This window comes from Carcharhinus amblyrhynchos, chromosome 23 (assembly GCF_965287045.1).
Source record: "Carcharhinus amblyrhynchos chromosome 23, sCarAmb.v2.hapA, whole genome shotgun sequence".
Taxonomy (NCBI): Eukaryota; Metazoa; Chordata; class Chondrichthyes; order Carcharhiniformes; family Carcharhinidae; genus Carcharhinus; species Carcharhinus amblyrhynchos.
The window spans coordinates 46881365-46896319 of record NC_137346.1 but is presented as its reverse complement, the minus strand read 5'-3'; the positions used below and the strand labels follow the sequence as shown (position 1 = coordinate 46896319).

Genomic DNA, 14955 nt, shown 5'->3' with positions numbered 1-14955 from the left:
ACAATTTCCTTCGTTTTGTTGACATTGAGGAAGAGATTATTGTCGCCGCATCAGTTCACCAGTTTCTCTATCTTATTCCTGTACTCTGTCTCGTCATTGTTTGAGATCCAACCCACTACAGTGGTGTCATCAGCAAACTTGAAAGTCGAATTGGAGGGGGATTTGCCCACACAAGTCATAGGTGTATAAGGAGTATAGTAGGAGCCTGAGAACACAGCCTTGTGGGGCACCGGTGTTGAGGATGATTGTGGAGGAGCTCTTGTTGCCTACCCTTACTGATTGTGGTCTGTGAGGCTGGAGCCAAGGCCCAGGCCACGGAGTTTGGTGATGAGTTTTGTAGGAATAATAGTGTTGAAGGCTGAGCTGTAATCAATACATAGGTGTTCCAGGGTTGAATGCAGGGTCAGGGAAATGGCATCTGCTGTGGACCTGTTGCGGCAGAAGTGGATCCAGGCAATCTGAGAGGCTGGAATTGAATCGTTGAAAGCACTTCATAAGGCGGTGTCATCAGCAAACAAATTGGAAACGAAGCCTGAGGATGGTAGATTGTTGGGTGGAGCTGTACGTGGTCAGCCCCTGTGGCTTCTCCCCACTGGTATAACTCAATGAACTGTTTGTCAGTTGAATCAGGCTCGAGTGTGGAATGATTCTTCTGAGTTTGTTCCCCCAGCACACCGGGTACATTACTGCTTCCTCCTTGGGAGTGGCCTGATAGGCCATGGTCCAGACTACAGGTGGACTCTGGGGGACCTCTCATGAATCACACATGTTTTGGTCGTTGTGGATGTGCATTCAAAATGGTCGGAAGCACAGGGGATTAGTGGAGTAAGTACATGAGATTACTGAGAGAAGGTCGGGATAAGATGCTGTGCCGGATGTCGGTGATCAAGAGTAATAATAAGACAAGATGTGAAGGAGTAAAATCTCACCCTGTAAAAATCCAGTTGGAATGACATTTGATCCACACAGGAATCAATTAATGGATTTAGCAACACAGCAACAGATCAAATTCCATCCTTTACAAACGATAGGAGAATTGGGAGATGGTTTGTGAGTTATAATGATGTTTGTGGAGTCAGTCTAATACCCACACTTACAGGAAAAAAGACAGAGATATTTGACACACAGCAGTAGGGTTATTATGTGTGTGGCATCAAATATCCAGGAAATCTCAGCCTCAATGTGGAGAAATCAACGTTAAATGATTAATTCTTAAAACGGTGATGCTCAAGAAAAGACACTTGAGTTCACACTGTATAATTGTCCCTGATTTTGTAAGAATGAAGTTTCTGAGTTCGGTTTTGTAACTCTTCATTTCTTTTAAATATTCAATATGTTAGTTTAAATGTACTGTGTCATATAAAGGAGACCAATCATGTTTAAGCACTGAGATGTATTTTCACTAATTCCAAAACACCAGAGTGGAGTAATTGTAACATTCAAATCTGCCCAAAACAGACACCATATTTTCCCCATCCTGAACAAATGGCCAAGACAGATATCAAAAGCTTTAATCTTAGCAAGAAGTAACAGACACAATCTTTAAGGAGAGGGAGTGTCCCACGAGTAACTGATAGTTCAGAAGGCCAGTCACTGGGACTATGGCATTCCCGAGTTTATTTAATTTAGTTTACCTGGTTTTACAGAAAATCAGGGACAATGGGAAATGATATCAATAAATAATTAACACCTCGAGAAATAAACTAGAAATCGATCATATCCACAGACTGGGCAGCTGAACAAAAGCGGGGCCAACGGTAAACTAACGGTGTTGGTTAATGGGACTGGGGCTCGTCCATTACCCAAAGGGAGGATTGTTGAGGTGAACTCGAAGCAGAGGCACCCACAATACAATTAAATATATTTAGATTCCTTTCATACTAGCAACACACAATACCAATCAAAATGGAGTGTAACAGTTCGAGAAGCATCATGGGTCTAGCTGACTTGACCACATTGAGGGGATATTTAGTAATACAGACACACAAACAGCTCGCTCAACAGGACCCCCCACTTTAGCCGCCCCCCAGGCAGCTGCCTCTGAGTAACTGTTAACAGTTACTGGGCAGAGAGAAAGGAGCCTCTGTCTATGTGCAGAGAAGGCCCAAGGACAGTTGATGAGGGGTCTGGGAAACATGAGAGAGGCACCTATCTGTTCATGAGCTGATCACACAGCCTCATGATGCCCAGTTATTAATTTTATTGGACCTAAATGTCATTTTCTTTGTTGAGTGGAGTTGTACATGGTCAACCCCTGTGGCTTCTCCCCACTGGCATAACTCAATAAACAGTTTGTTGATTGAATCAGGCTCGAGTGTGGAACAATTCTTCTGAGTTCATTCTCCCTAACAACCATTGTGATCAGCTCTTAAAGCAACCACGCACTCCTTTTAAAGGGGTAACATCCTAAATTACTTATACCACCTTTTCTCATTATCTCAGACAGGGGCAGCACAGTGATTAGCACTGGGACTTGGGTTCAGTTCCAGCCTGGTGTGACTGTGAAGAGTTGGACTTGTTCTCTCTGTGTCTGTGTGGCTTTTGTCCGGGTGCTCTGCTCACACTCCAAAGATGTGTGGGTTAGGTTGATTGGCCATGTTAAGTTGCCCCTTAGTGTTAGGAAGATTAGCAGGGAAAATGTACGGATTAGAGGGATAGTTGTTGGTGCAAGCTCAATGGGCCAAATCACCACCTCTTGCAATGTAGCGTTTCTATGAATGAAATAGAATTATTTCATACAATCCCTTTATCTGATTGTATATCATCCCTTATTCACACAGCTTCAAATATTGAGGCTAAATGCCGGTACATTTATCTTCATTTGCACATTCTTTACACACACACACACACACACACACACACACACACACACACAGCAATTGAACTTTTCCATTTAAACAGTAAATAAAAACTCAGCCTTTTAGAAAACCACTGATTGATTAACTGTAACTCAATTAAGACTCACAACCGATTGAATCTCCTGTTACTGACTGGTATCTAATGAACACTTATCTTTAATAAATTTGGTTATTACAAGATACACTGGTTCAAAAAGAGACTCTGGGACAATATCTTTCTTAGACTGAACTATCAGCCTTATTCTTGAGCCAGATTTGACAAGAAGAAATTCTGAGTTTTAACAATTTCTGCTAGCTGTGCAGTTTCCACAAGCATTTTGGTGAAAATATTATTAATTTTTAAGCTCTAGTCAGATGTTAGAGTTTAACTAGACTTCCTTGACTTGATGCTTATGATGTACAGAGAGCCAGAATAAGCACGATGGGTCAAACGACCTCCTTCAGTGCTCTCTTCTCCTCACTTGCATTGGAAAAAAGTGGTAGATGTTTGGAACTCACTTCCTGCAGGAAGGGAGAAGCAGAGCTGATGGAATGTTTCCATAAGGAAGTTGGATGAGCACTTGAGGGAAATAAACCTGCAGGGATCCAGGGACAGAATGGGGCAATGGTTTGATTTACAGAGACTCAATGGGCTGAATGGCCCCATTCCTGACCCTAATGCCTATCTGATCTAAAGAGAGAAATTTCAGCTGCTCCAGTCTCTCCACTCACTGAAGTCCCTCATCCCTGGACCCATTCTTGTAAATCTCCTCTGCACCCTCTCTATGAACCTCACATCTTTCCTAAAGTGTGGAGCCCATCTACGGTCCCTATGTTGCCATTGTTTCTCCATGGTGCAAATGTTCTTGTTCCTCACCAGGTTTGATAATCGTCCACAGACACAACATGCGTACAAACTCTCCCTGCGATGAATGCTGTGATTTTTTTTCTGCTATGTAACTGGTTAGGCTCTTTCCATTCAGTGCACTGGAACACTTTCTCTTGAGTGTGTCTTGGTGCTTTTCCAGTCAAATTGATGTTTGACATCTCCTGAAGTAGACAGAAAAGTGAAACAGTTCTCTTCTAGATTCAAAGGTCGATGATATTCAGGTCACAATGAATTGAGTAATTCTGTCAGTTTTTGACGAGCCATTTGGCTTGAGATTTCTGTCCGTAACTCCTCAACTTTTACTATCTTGCAAAAGAAATTTACAACAGATATCAGTGTCAGTACAGGATTCATAACAGACAATTCTAGTTTCTGTGGAACACTCTTTCTTCTCTCATTCCCCAAAAGCTGTAAATCTCCATCCCACACACTCTCCCTCCATTCTCACTCTGCTGTATCTAATATTCACCCTCCCAATTCTCCTGAAGATGCTGATTGAGACTGATTGACAGATCCATGCTCACTGCTTCCTGTGCTGGACACAGAGAGCTGGAAATCTCCATGCAGGCTGCAGGCAGATATATGTCTATATGACTGGACTATAAATGTGTGCAATACACAGACTGGATTCACTTCCTTTCCCTTCAGTTGCTGCAGGTCCCCAGTTTCCCCCAGAATGAGAATAGAAATGGAAAGGGGGAAACACTGATTCCCTCCCAGATGTTGCCCAGAGGAGGAGGTTTTACTCTGAAGCTCATTGACAACTTCCGCATTGTGACGTCACAATGGAGCCCTGTCTGGATCAGCCAATAGGAATCACCCTGCTCCACGGTGACGTCTCCGGGTTCCAGTGCGCAGGCCCGGCACGCGGATACGGGAGCCCCGCCCCCATCATTTCCCTCCCCCTCCCCCCTCCCCCGGCCTGGGTTTCCAGGGCAACCGGCTGACGGGCTCCGGCCAGAGCGAGAAGCCGCTCGGTGACCTCCCCCCCGGCCCGCGACTGCGCATGTCCAAGGGAGAGGGGACAGCTGCGCATGTGCGGGGAGAACCACACCCTGACATTAACGCTGAAGTGTTGACCAATGGGAAGAGTTGGAGGACCGGAAGGATTCTGGTCCTCCAGCCAATCAGAGCGCGGGCTTTGTGTGAATGAGGATTGAGCTTCAGACAGACTCAAACTCCCTCCTGTCTCCAACATCTGTGAGTAAAACACTTTCTTTCCCCCCCTTCCCATTTCTATTCTCATTCTGGGGGAAACTGGGGACCTGCAGCAACTGAAGGGAAAGGAAGTGAATCCAGGGAGGGAGCAGACTCTGGAAAGGTTGGCCCAGGTCTCTCTCTCTCTCTCTGAAAGACATTGACAGCCTTTGCTCCCTCAGCCTGACACATTTATTGGTCTGGATAAAAGGATGGGCTCTTTCCGAATGTTCAAAAATAAATAGCTATTACTGAACCATGGCTAAGGGAGGGACAGGACTAGCAGCTCAATGTTCCAGGGTACAGATGTTATAGGAAAGATAGAAAAGGAGGTAAGAGAGGAAGGGGATTGCACTTTTGTTTAGGGAAAACATCACGGCAATACTGAGAGAGGATATAGCTGAAGGTTCACCCACTAAGTCTATACGGATAGAACTAAGAAATACAAAGAACAAAGAAAATTACAGCACAGGAACAGGCCCTTCGGTCCTCCAAGCCTGCACCGACCATGATGCCCAACTTAACTAAAACCCCCTACACCTCCAGGGACCATATCCCTCTATTCCCATCCTATTCATGTATTTGTTAAGTTGCCCCTTAAAAGTCACTACCATATCCGCTTCCACCATCTCCCTCAGCAAAGTATACAAAGAGAATTCACTTTGATAGGGTTTACTATAGGCCTCCAAATCGTCAGCGGGAAATTGAGGAGCAAATATGTAAGGAGATTACAGATAGCGCCAAGAAAAAAAGGGTGGTAATAGTTGGAGATTTTAACTTTCCCAACATTGACTGGGACAGCCATAGTATTAATGGGTTGGATGGAGAGAAATTTGTTGAGTGTATTCAGGAGGAATTTCTCATTCAGTATGTGGATGGCCCAACTAGAGAGGGGCACTTGACTTCCTTTTGGAAAATAAGAAAAGGCAGGTGACAGAAGTGAGGGATCATTTTGGGACCAGTGACCATAATTCCATCAGTTTTCAGTTAGGCCTGGCCCAAAAGTTAAAATTCTAAATTGGGGCAAGGCCAATTTTGATGTACCAGACAGGAACTTTCAAAAGTTAATTAGTGGAGTCTGTTTCAGGCAAAGGGACGTCTGGTAAATGGAATGCTTTCAAAAGCGTGTTAACCAGAGTTCAGGGTAAGCACATTCCTCTTAGAGTGCAGAGCAAGGCTGGCAGAAGTAGGGAACCCTGGATGGCTCAGGATATTGAGGGTGTAGGAGTAGAGTTTAGAGAGAAATCAGGAAGGCAGAAAGGGGATACAAAATTTCTTTGGCAGATAAGGCAAAGGAGAATCCAAAGAGATTCTACAAATACATAAAGAACAAAAGAGTAACTAGGGAGAGAGTAGGGCTTCTTAACGATCAACAAGGTCATCTATGTGTGGATCCACAAGAGATGGATGAGATCCTGAATGAATATTTCTCATCAGTATTTACTGTTGAGAAAGGCATGGATGTGAAAAGAACTTGGGGAAATAAATAGTGATGTCCTGAAGAATGTACATATAAACAGAGGAGGAGGTGCTGGATGCCTTAAAAGCGCATTGAGGTAGATAAGATAGATAAATCCCCGGGACCTGATTAAATGTATCCCAGGACACTGTGGGAGGCTAGGGAGGAAATTGCGGGTCCCCTAGCCGAGATATTTGAATCATCGATAGTCACAGCTGAGGTATCCGAAGATTGGAGAGTGGCAAATGTTGCGCTTTTGTTTAGAAAGGGCTGCAGGGAGAAGCCTGGGAACTGCAGCCAGCCTCACATTTGTATTGGGTAAGTTGTTAGAGGGTATTCTGAGAGACAGAGTTTACAGGCATTTGGAGAGGCAAGGACTAATTAGGGACAGTCAGCATGGCTTTGTGAGTGGAAAATCATGTCTCACAAATTTGATTGAGTTTTTCGAAGGGGTAACCAAGAAGGTAGATGAAGGCAGTGCAGTTGATGTTGTCTACATGGACTTTAGCAAGGTCTTTGATAAGATACTGCATGAGGTTAAATCTCATGGGATCCAGGGTGAGATAGAAAAATGGATACAAAATTGGCTTGATGACAGAAGAAAGAGGGTGGTTGTAGAGGGTTGTTTTTCAAACTGGAGGCCTGTGACTAGTGGTGTGCCTCAGGTCCATTGTTATTTGTCATTTATATTAATAATTTGGATGAGAATTTAGAAGGCATGGTTAGTACATTTGTAGATGACACCAAGATTGGTGATGTAGTGGGCAGTGAAGAAGGTTATCTAGAATTGCAACGGATCTTGATCAATTGGATAAATGTGAGGTGATGCATTTTGGTAGATCGAACCAGGGCAGGACTTATTCAGTTAATGGTAGGGCATCGGCAAGAGTTACAGAACGAAGAGATTTAGGGGTACGTGCTCATAGCTCCTTGAAAGTGGCGTCACAGGTGGACAGAGTGGTGAAGAAGGCATTCAGCATGCTTGGTTTCATTGGTCACTGAATACAGGAGTTGGGACATCTTGTTGAAGTTGTACAAGACATTGATACGGCTAGACTTGGAATACTGTGTACAGTTCTGGTCACCCTATTATAAAAAGGATATTATTAAACTAGAAAGAGTGCAGGAAAGATTTACTAGGATGCTACTTGGACTTGATGGTTTGAGTTATAATGAGAGGCTGGATAGACTGGGACTTTTTTTCCTGGAGCGTAGGAGGCTGAGGGGTGATCTTATAGAGGTCTATAAAATAATGAGATGCATAGATCAGTTAGATAGTCAATATCTTTTCCCAAAGGTAGGGGAGTCTAAAACTAGAGGGAATAGGTTTAAGGTGAGAGGGGAGAGATACAAAATAGTCCAGAGGGGCAATTTTTCACACAGAGGATGGTGTCTGGAACAAGCTGCCAGAGGTAGTAGTAGAGGCGGGTACAATTTTGTCTTTTAAAAGGCATTTAGACAGTTACATGGGTAAGATGGGTATAGAGGGATATGGGGCAAATGCGGGCAATTGGGATTAGCTTAGCGGTTACAAGAAAAATGGTGGCAGGGACAGGTTGGTCCAAAGGTCCTGTTTCCATGCTGTAAACCATGACTTTATGACTCTAAATGGTTGGTTTCCCCAGAAGATGGATGACGTTTAAGAGGGCAGTAAATTAATATCAGACTGAGGTATATTTAGTGTTGTTATATGGTGTAGATTAGATATATTATTCATGATTCTGTAACAAAATACATTTACTATTATTTCTAGTTTTGTGATACAGTAATGTAGCTACATTATATAATTTCCAATCTTAGTCATTACAGCACAGGAGTCCATTGGGTAAGTCCAGTCCATGCTGACTCTCTGTAGAACAGTGCAATCAGCCTCATCCCCCTTTATATATCCCCGTTCCCCTGCAACTTTATTTCTTTCAAGTGACCATTCATTTCATTATAAAATTATTCTTCTCCTCCACTAGATTCAAATTATGCCCACTCACCATTTAAATATAAAGTTTCCTCACTGACTGATGTGTTTTGAATTGATTTACTATTGTCACATGTATTAGTATACAGTGAAAAGTGCTGTTTCTTGTGGGCTATACAGACAAAGCATACCGATCATAGAGAAGGAAAGGAGACTCCAGAATTTAGCGGTACAGTCACAGTAGAATGAAGTTTTAGAAGCAGAGGCTGAGAGTGAAAGATAGAATGAGAAGGTATACTGGGCAGAGCTTGCGAGAAGTTGCCTCCAGCACCATCTTGGGGGGGATAAAAACTGCATCTCCAATGAGGCTATGCAAGACTGGACCAAACATTTCCACAGGTAATGGTAATGTGGCTGACTGTCAAATGCCCTTTGAATTGGAGGGATGGACAGCGACACCCACATCATGTAAATAAATTTTTAAAAATCAAAGATTTATGTGCAAATGCTTGCAGATTGCATTAACATCTTTAGGTATCTGTATCCACGAGACACTGACCCTGTACGGTTACGAGTGGTGTGCCTCAGGGATCTGTTTTGGGGCCACTGCTGTTTGTAATTTTTATTAATGATCTGGATGAGGGTATAGTTGGGTGGATTAGTAAATTTGCTGATGACACCAAAGTCGGAGGTGTGGTAGATTGTGAGGAAGGGTGTCATAGTTTGCAGGGTGACTTAGAAAGGTTGCAGAGCTGGGCCGCGAGGTGGCGGATGGAGTTTAATGTGGAGAAGTGTGAGGTAATTCATTTCGGTAGGAATAACAGATGTGTTGAGTATAGGGCTAACGGGAGGACTTTGAATAGAGTGGAGGAGCAGAGGGATCTAGGTGTATGTGTACATAGATCCCTGAAAGTTGGGAATCAAGTAGATAAGGTTGTTAAGAAGGCATACGGTGTCTTGGTGTTTATTGGTAGGGGGATTGAATTTAGGAGTCGCAGCGTCAAGATGCAACTGTACACAACTCTGGTGCGGCCGCACTTGGAGTATTGTGTGCAGTTCTGGTCCCCACATTACAGGAAGGATGTAGAGGCTTTGGAGAGGGTGCAGAGGAGGTTTACCAGGATGTTGCCTGGTATGGAGGGGAGATCCTATGAGGAGAGACTGAGAGATTTGGGGTTGTTTTCGCTGGAAAGAAGGCGGCTAAGAGGGGATCTTATTGAAACATATAAGATGATTAGAGGTTTAGACAGGGTGGATAGTGATAGCCTTTTTCCTAGGATGGAGAAAGCTAGCACGAGGGGGCACGGCTTTAAATTAAGGGGGGGTAGTTATAGGACGGATGTCAGGGGTAGGTTCTTTACCCAGAGGGTGGTGAGGGACTGGAATGCCCTGCCAGCTGCAGTTGTAAATGCGCCTAGTTTGGGGGCGTTTAAGAGATCTGTGGATAGGTTTATGGACGAAATGGGATTGGTTTAGATTAGTGGGTTAGAACATAGAACATATAGAACATAGAACATTACAGCGCAGAACAGGCCCTTCGGCCCACGATGTTGCGCCGACCAGTTACAAAAACATGGTTACTCTGTTTATTTTGTGTAGATGTTTCTTACAGAAGGAAATTTGTTTTTTTTTAAAAGCTGGTCGGCGCAACATCGTGGGCCGAAGGGCCTGTTCTGCGCTGTAATGTTCTATGTTCTATGTATCTGTGGATCAGTATGGATCACTTCTTTGGATAATTGGGAGAGTGAATATTACAGCAGAGTGAGAATGGAGGGAGAGTGTGTGGGATGCAGATTTCCAGCTTTTGGGGAATGAGAAAGGAAAGTGTGTTCCATAGAAACTAGAATTGTCTGTTCCAAGTTTCTTTACTGACACTGATGTCATTTGTAAATTCCTTTGACAGAAGGTGAGGATTTACAAGCAGGAAACTGAAATCAAAAATCACATCAAGATCTGACAGTGACTCAATTCATCAGGATCTGAATATCATCAACATTAAACATAATAGAAATATTTCTCTAGTCCGACTGTTACTGAAGATTTTAAACATCAGTGTGACTGGAAAAGCATGCACTCGCACACACTTGTTCCAGCTGCAATTAGTTTAAAAACATTACCCTTTGGAGCTGGGAAAGACCCTACACGTAGTGTGTGTGTGAAAACCGCTTTGGATTATTGAACATGGAGAGACACAGGGACACCCATGTCATGGAGAAACCGTGGAAGTGTGGGGAATGTGGAAAGAGGTTCATATCCCCATCAAAGCTGGAAATTCATCGGCGCATTCACTCTGGGGAGAGGCCGTTCAGCTGCATTGTGTGTGGGAAGAGATTCGCAAATTCATCCCATTTGTTGACACACCAGCAGGTTCACACTGAGGAGAGACGATTCACCTGCTCAGAGTGTGGGAAGGGATTCACTCGGTCGTCCCACTTGCTGAGTCACCAGCGGGTTCACACCGGAGAGAGACCGTTTGCCTGCTCTCAGTGTGGGAAGGGATTCAGGCATTCCAGCACCCTGCAGAAGCATCAGAGAGTTCACACTGGGGAGAGGCCATTCACCTGCGCTGAGTGTGGGAAGGGATTCACTCAGTTATCCAACTTGCAGACACACCAGCGCGTTCACACTGAGGGGAGACAATACAGCTGCTCCCAGTGCACCAAGAGATTTAGATGGTCGTCCAACTTGCTGGAACACCAGCGAGTTCACACTGGGGAGAGACCATTCACCTGCTCTGAGTGTGGGAAGGGATTTATTCAGTTATCCAAAATGCAGATGCACCAAAGAATTCACACTGGGGAGAGGCCGTTCACCTGCTCTGATTGTGGGAAGGGATTCAGAGATTCATCCACGTTGGTGAGGCACCAGCGAGTTCACACTGGGGAAAGACCGTTCAGTTGCCCTGTGTGTAAGAAGCGATTCAGTCATTTATCCAGTCTGTTCAGACACCAGCACGTTCACACTGGGGAGAGGATGTTCTCCTGTTCTGAGTGTGGGAAAAAATTCAGTGATTCATCCAACCTGCGGACACACCAGCGAGTTCACACCGGGGAGAGACCCTTCACCTGCTCTGTGTGTGGGAAAGGATTCACTCAGTTATCCCACTTACTGAAACACCAGCGAGTTCACAAGTGTTTACAGGGGTTGGATTGTGCTGTTAATCACATCCAGGACTGAACCATGTTTGTCCTGACGGTTGGTCAATAGGGAGGGTCGGAGGGTTTCTTTCTCCTGGACTGGCCGGTCTCAGAATTTTGACTCCGGTGGACTGACACTGATTTAAAATTTCACAAGGATGACATGGTGAAAGTGTGTTTGGAAGTTAAAAGATATTTAGTTGCAATATCTGTTTGGAATCCTCCACAACATGCCACATTGCCATGAACATGGACTATAGTGATTACATGGTTACTCTGTTTATTTTGTGTAGATGTTTCTTACAGAAGGAAATTATCAAGATATGAGGGGAACGTTGTGGTTGATTGGAAAACTACAAGACATGGTGGTATCATAGAATCATAGAACCCTACAGTGCAGAAAGAGACCATTTGGCCCATCGAGTCTGCACCGACCACAATCCCACCCAGGCCCTACCCCCATATCCCTACATATTTTACCCACTAATCCCTCTAACCTATGCATCTCAGGACACTAAGGGGCAATTTTAACATGGCCAATCAGCCTAACCCGCACATCTTTGGTAGACAGGTAATTGCTATAATTTAAGGAATTATTACTTATTGTCATTAAATATAGATTCCTTAAAGGAGCAAAAATCCAACAGGAAAAGTGAACCAACTGTGGCTAACAATAAAAATTAAATCTTCCATTAGATCAAAGAAAGAGACCTAAAGTAGCTAAAATAGAGGTAAGTCTGAGGTTTGGAACTTACTTTAGAATTCAAAAAAGGACCAAGAAACTGATCAAGAAACAGAAATAGAATATAAGAGCAAACTGGCCAGAAACATCAAAACAACCAGGAAAGCTCCTATAGGTTTGTGAAAAGGAAAAGATTAGCAAAGCCAAATGTGGGTCCATTCTAGGCATTTGGAAAATGTGCAGTGGATCTGGAATGTGAACGGCGAAGTGAATGTATTACTATTAGAAGATTTTAATGTGTATTTTGGGAGTGGAATTTGGAAACACTCAGATGACGTCATCTGGGGGGATTCTGAGGAGAAATCCACAGACCTTGTGTGTTAACGAGACCATTGTAGCTTCAAATGTACTTTGTCATCCGTGTTAATCTTAAAACCTGTGAGTAAATGTTCAGCTAAAGAAGGGCTTTGACAAAGGATCATCTGGACTCAAAATGTCAGCTCTTTTCTCTCCTTACAGACGCTGCCAGACCTGCTGAGATTTTCCAGCATTTTTTCTTTTGGTTTCAGATTGCAGCATCTGCAGTAATTTGCTTTTATCCCGTGTTTAACTCACTGCCAGCTCTCTGCCAGGAATGCCTACCCGAAGAAGTACTGCTCTTCTCTCTGACGGGATTTCCATATGTCTCTCTCTCCCACTTCACTGCTTCCCATTTCTCTCTCAGTGTCAGGTAAGGCATTTATCAAGACTCGCTCCCACAGCCACATTTCCTTCCTCAGTGACTGTCTTCATCTCCAACTTACCCCACACGGAATTCAACTCCAATTCCATCCCATGTGTAACCTCCAGGAGTATAGGTACCTCCAGGCTATAAAACATTCTTCAAACTACTGTTCTCGCCCAGCATGTCATCTGGACTCGAAACATCAGCTCTTTCCTCTCCTGACAGATGCTGCCAGACCTGCTGAGATTTTCCAGATTTTGGTTTGAAAAATGTGGAGTGGATTCTGGAATGCAAACGGCTAAGTGAACGTGTTACTGTTAGAGACGATTTTACAATGTATTTTGGGAGTGGAATTTGGAAACTCTCAGATGGGGGGATTCTGAGGAGAAATCCACAGACACCAACTTTATGTTAATGAGCCCATCGTAGCTTCAAATGTACTTTGTCATCTGTGTTAATCTTAAAACCTGAGAGTAAACGTTCAGCTAAAGGAGGAGTAAAGGAATATTGTATTAGAATCCATTTTTCATGTTTAATTTTTCTTGTTTAAAACTAGTTAGTGGTGCTGTGACTCTGTTCATCCACATTTGAGCAAAGAACAAAGAAATTTACAGCACAGGAAAAGGCCCTTCGACCCCTCCAAGCCTGCACCGACCATGATGCCCAACTTAACTAAAACCCCCTACCCTTCTGGGGACAATATCCCTCTATTCCCATCCTATTCATGTACTTGTCAAGATGCCCCTTAAAAATCACTTACTGTTTCCACTTCCACTACCTCCAGGCACCCACCACCCTCTGTGTAAAAAATCTGTCTCGTATATCTCCTTTAAACCTTGCCCCTCGCACCTTAAACTTGTGCCCCCCTAGTAAAAGCTTCTGACTATCCACTCTGTCCATGCCTCTCATAATCTTGTAGACTTCTATCAGTTCTCCCCTCAACCTGCATCGCTCCAGTGAGAACAAACCTATAAAGACACAAACTCAATTTACAAGATAATGGTTGGAATGTGAGTCTTTACAGGTAATCAAGTCTTAAAGGTACAGCATTATCGTATCTACTTCCACTACGTCCCCCGGCAGCGAGTTCCAGGCACCCACTACCCTCTGTGTAAAAGAAATTGCCTGGTATATCTCCTTTAAACCTTGCCCCTTGCATCAAAAGCTTCTGACTATCCACTCTGTCCATGCCTCTCATAATCTTGTAGACTTCTATCAGGTCTCCCCTCAATCTCCGTCGCTCCAGTGAGAATAAAACAAGTTTCTCCAACCTCTCCTCATAGCTAATGCCCTCCATACCAGGCAACATCCTGGTAAATCTTTTCTGTACCCTCTCCAAAGCCTCCAGATCCTTCTGGTAGTGTGGTGACCAGAATTGAACACTATATTCCAAGTGCGGCCTCACTAAGGTTCTATAAAGCTGCAACATGACTTGCCAATTTTTAAACTCAGTGCCCCAGCCGATGAGGGCAAGCATGCCGTATGCCTTCTTGACTACCTTCTCCACCTGCATTGCCACTTTCAGTGCCCTGTGTACCTGTACACCCAGATCCCTCTGCCTATCAATACTCTTAAGGGTTCTGCCATTTACTGTATATTTCCGATCTGTATTAGACCTTCCAAATTACAGTACCTCACATTTGATTAAAAAATAGTAAACGTTTTTGTCTTTTGAGCCAGGGTTCCATTCTGGGATTTTCCCTTCCAGTTATAACATAACTGGGATGACAACACTCTCCATCCAGGGGAAATATCTCACCTGCTCCTACCCTGTCTATTCCTTTAAGTAATTTATAAGTTTCAATGAGCTCACCTCTCATTATTCAAGACTCTAGAGAACACAGGCCCAGTTTCCCCAGCCTCTTTTCATGGGACAGGAACATACTTGGTGAACCTTTGTTACACCCCCTCTCTGGCAGTAATATCTTCCCTAAGGTCCAAAACTGCACTCAGTGCTCCGGCCGAGTCCTAACCAAGGTTCTATACAATGGGTATGTTCTGACTGGTCTCATAACTTTGCTGTTTGAGCCTGGGGGAACACATTTCCACTGAAATGATCCACAAAAGCTGATGAAGGATGTTTATTTTATCCTGGACAGTAAATAGTGTTTTTCCTAC

General features: G+C 43.8%; 2 protein-coding genes across 2 annotated transcripts in view; one reads left to right on the top strand and one right to left on the bottom strand.

The window, feature by feature from the left end:
• Nucleotides 1–13326, top strand: part of LOC145357588 (uncharacterized) — a 40027-nt gene extending 26701 nt beyond the window's left edge. Inside the window, exon 5 of the mRNA XM_080211065.1 lies at nt 10595–13326. Within this exon, the coding sequence (XP_080067191.1) occupies nt 10595–11471 (877 nt within the window). The 3' untranslated portion in view covers nt 11472–13326. The remainder of the gene's footprint in view (nt 1–10594) is intronic.
• Nucleotides 1–14955, bottom strand: part of LOC145357589 (uncharacterized) — a 254877-nt gene that overhangs the window by 92358 nt on the left and 147564 nt on the right. The gene's annotated exons all lie outside the window — the stretch shown is intronic.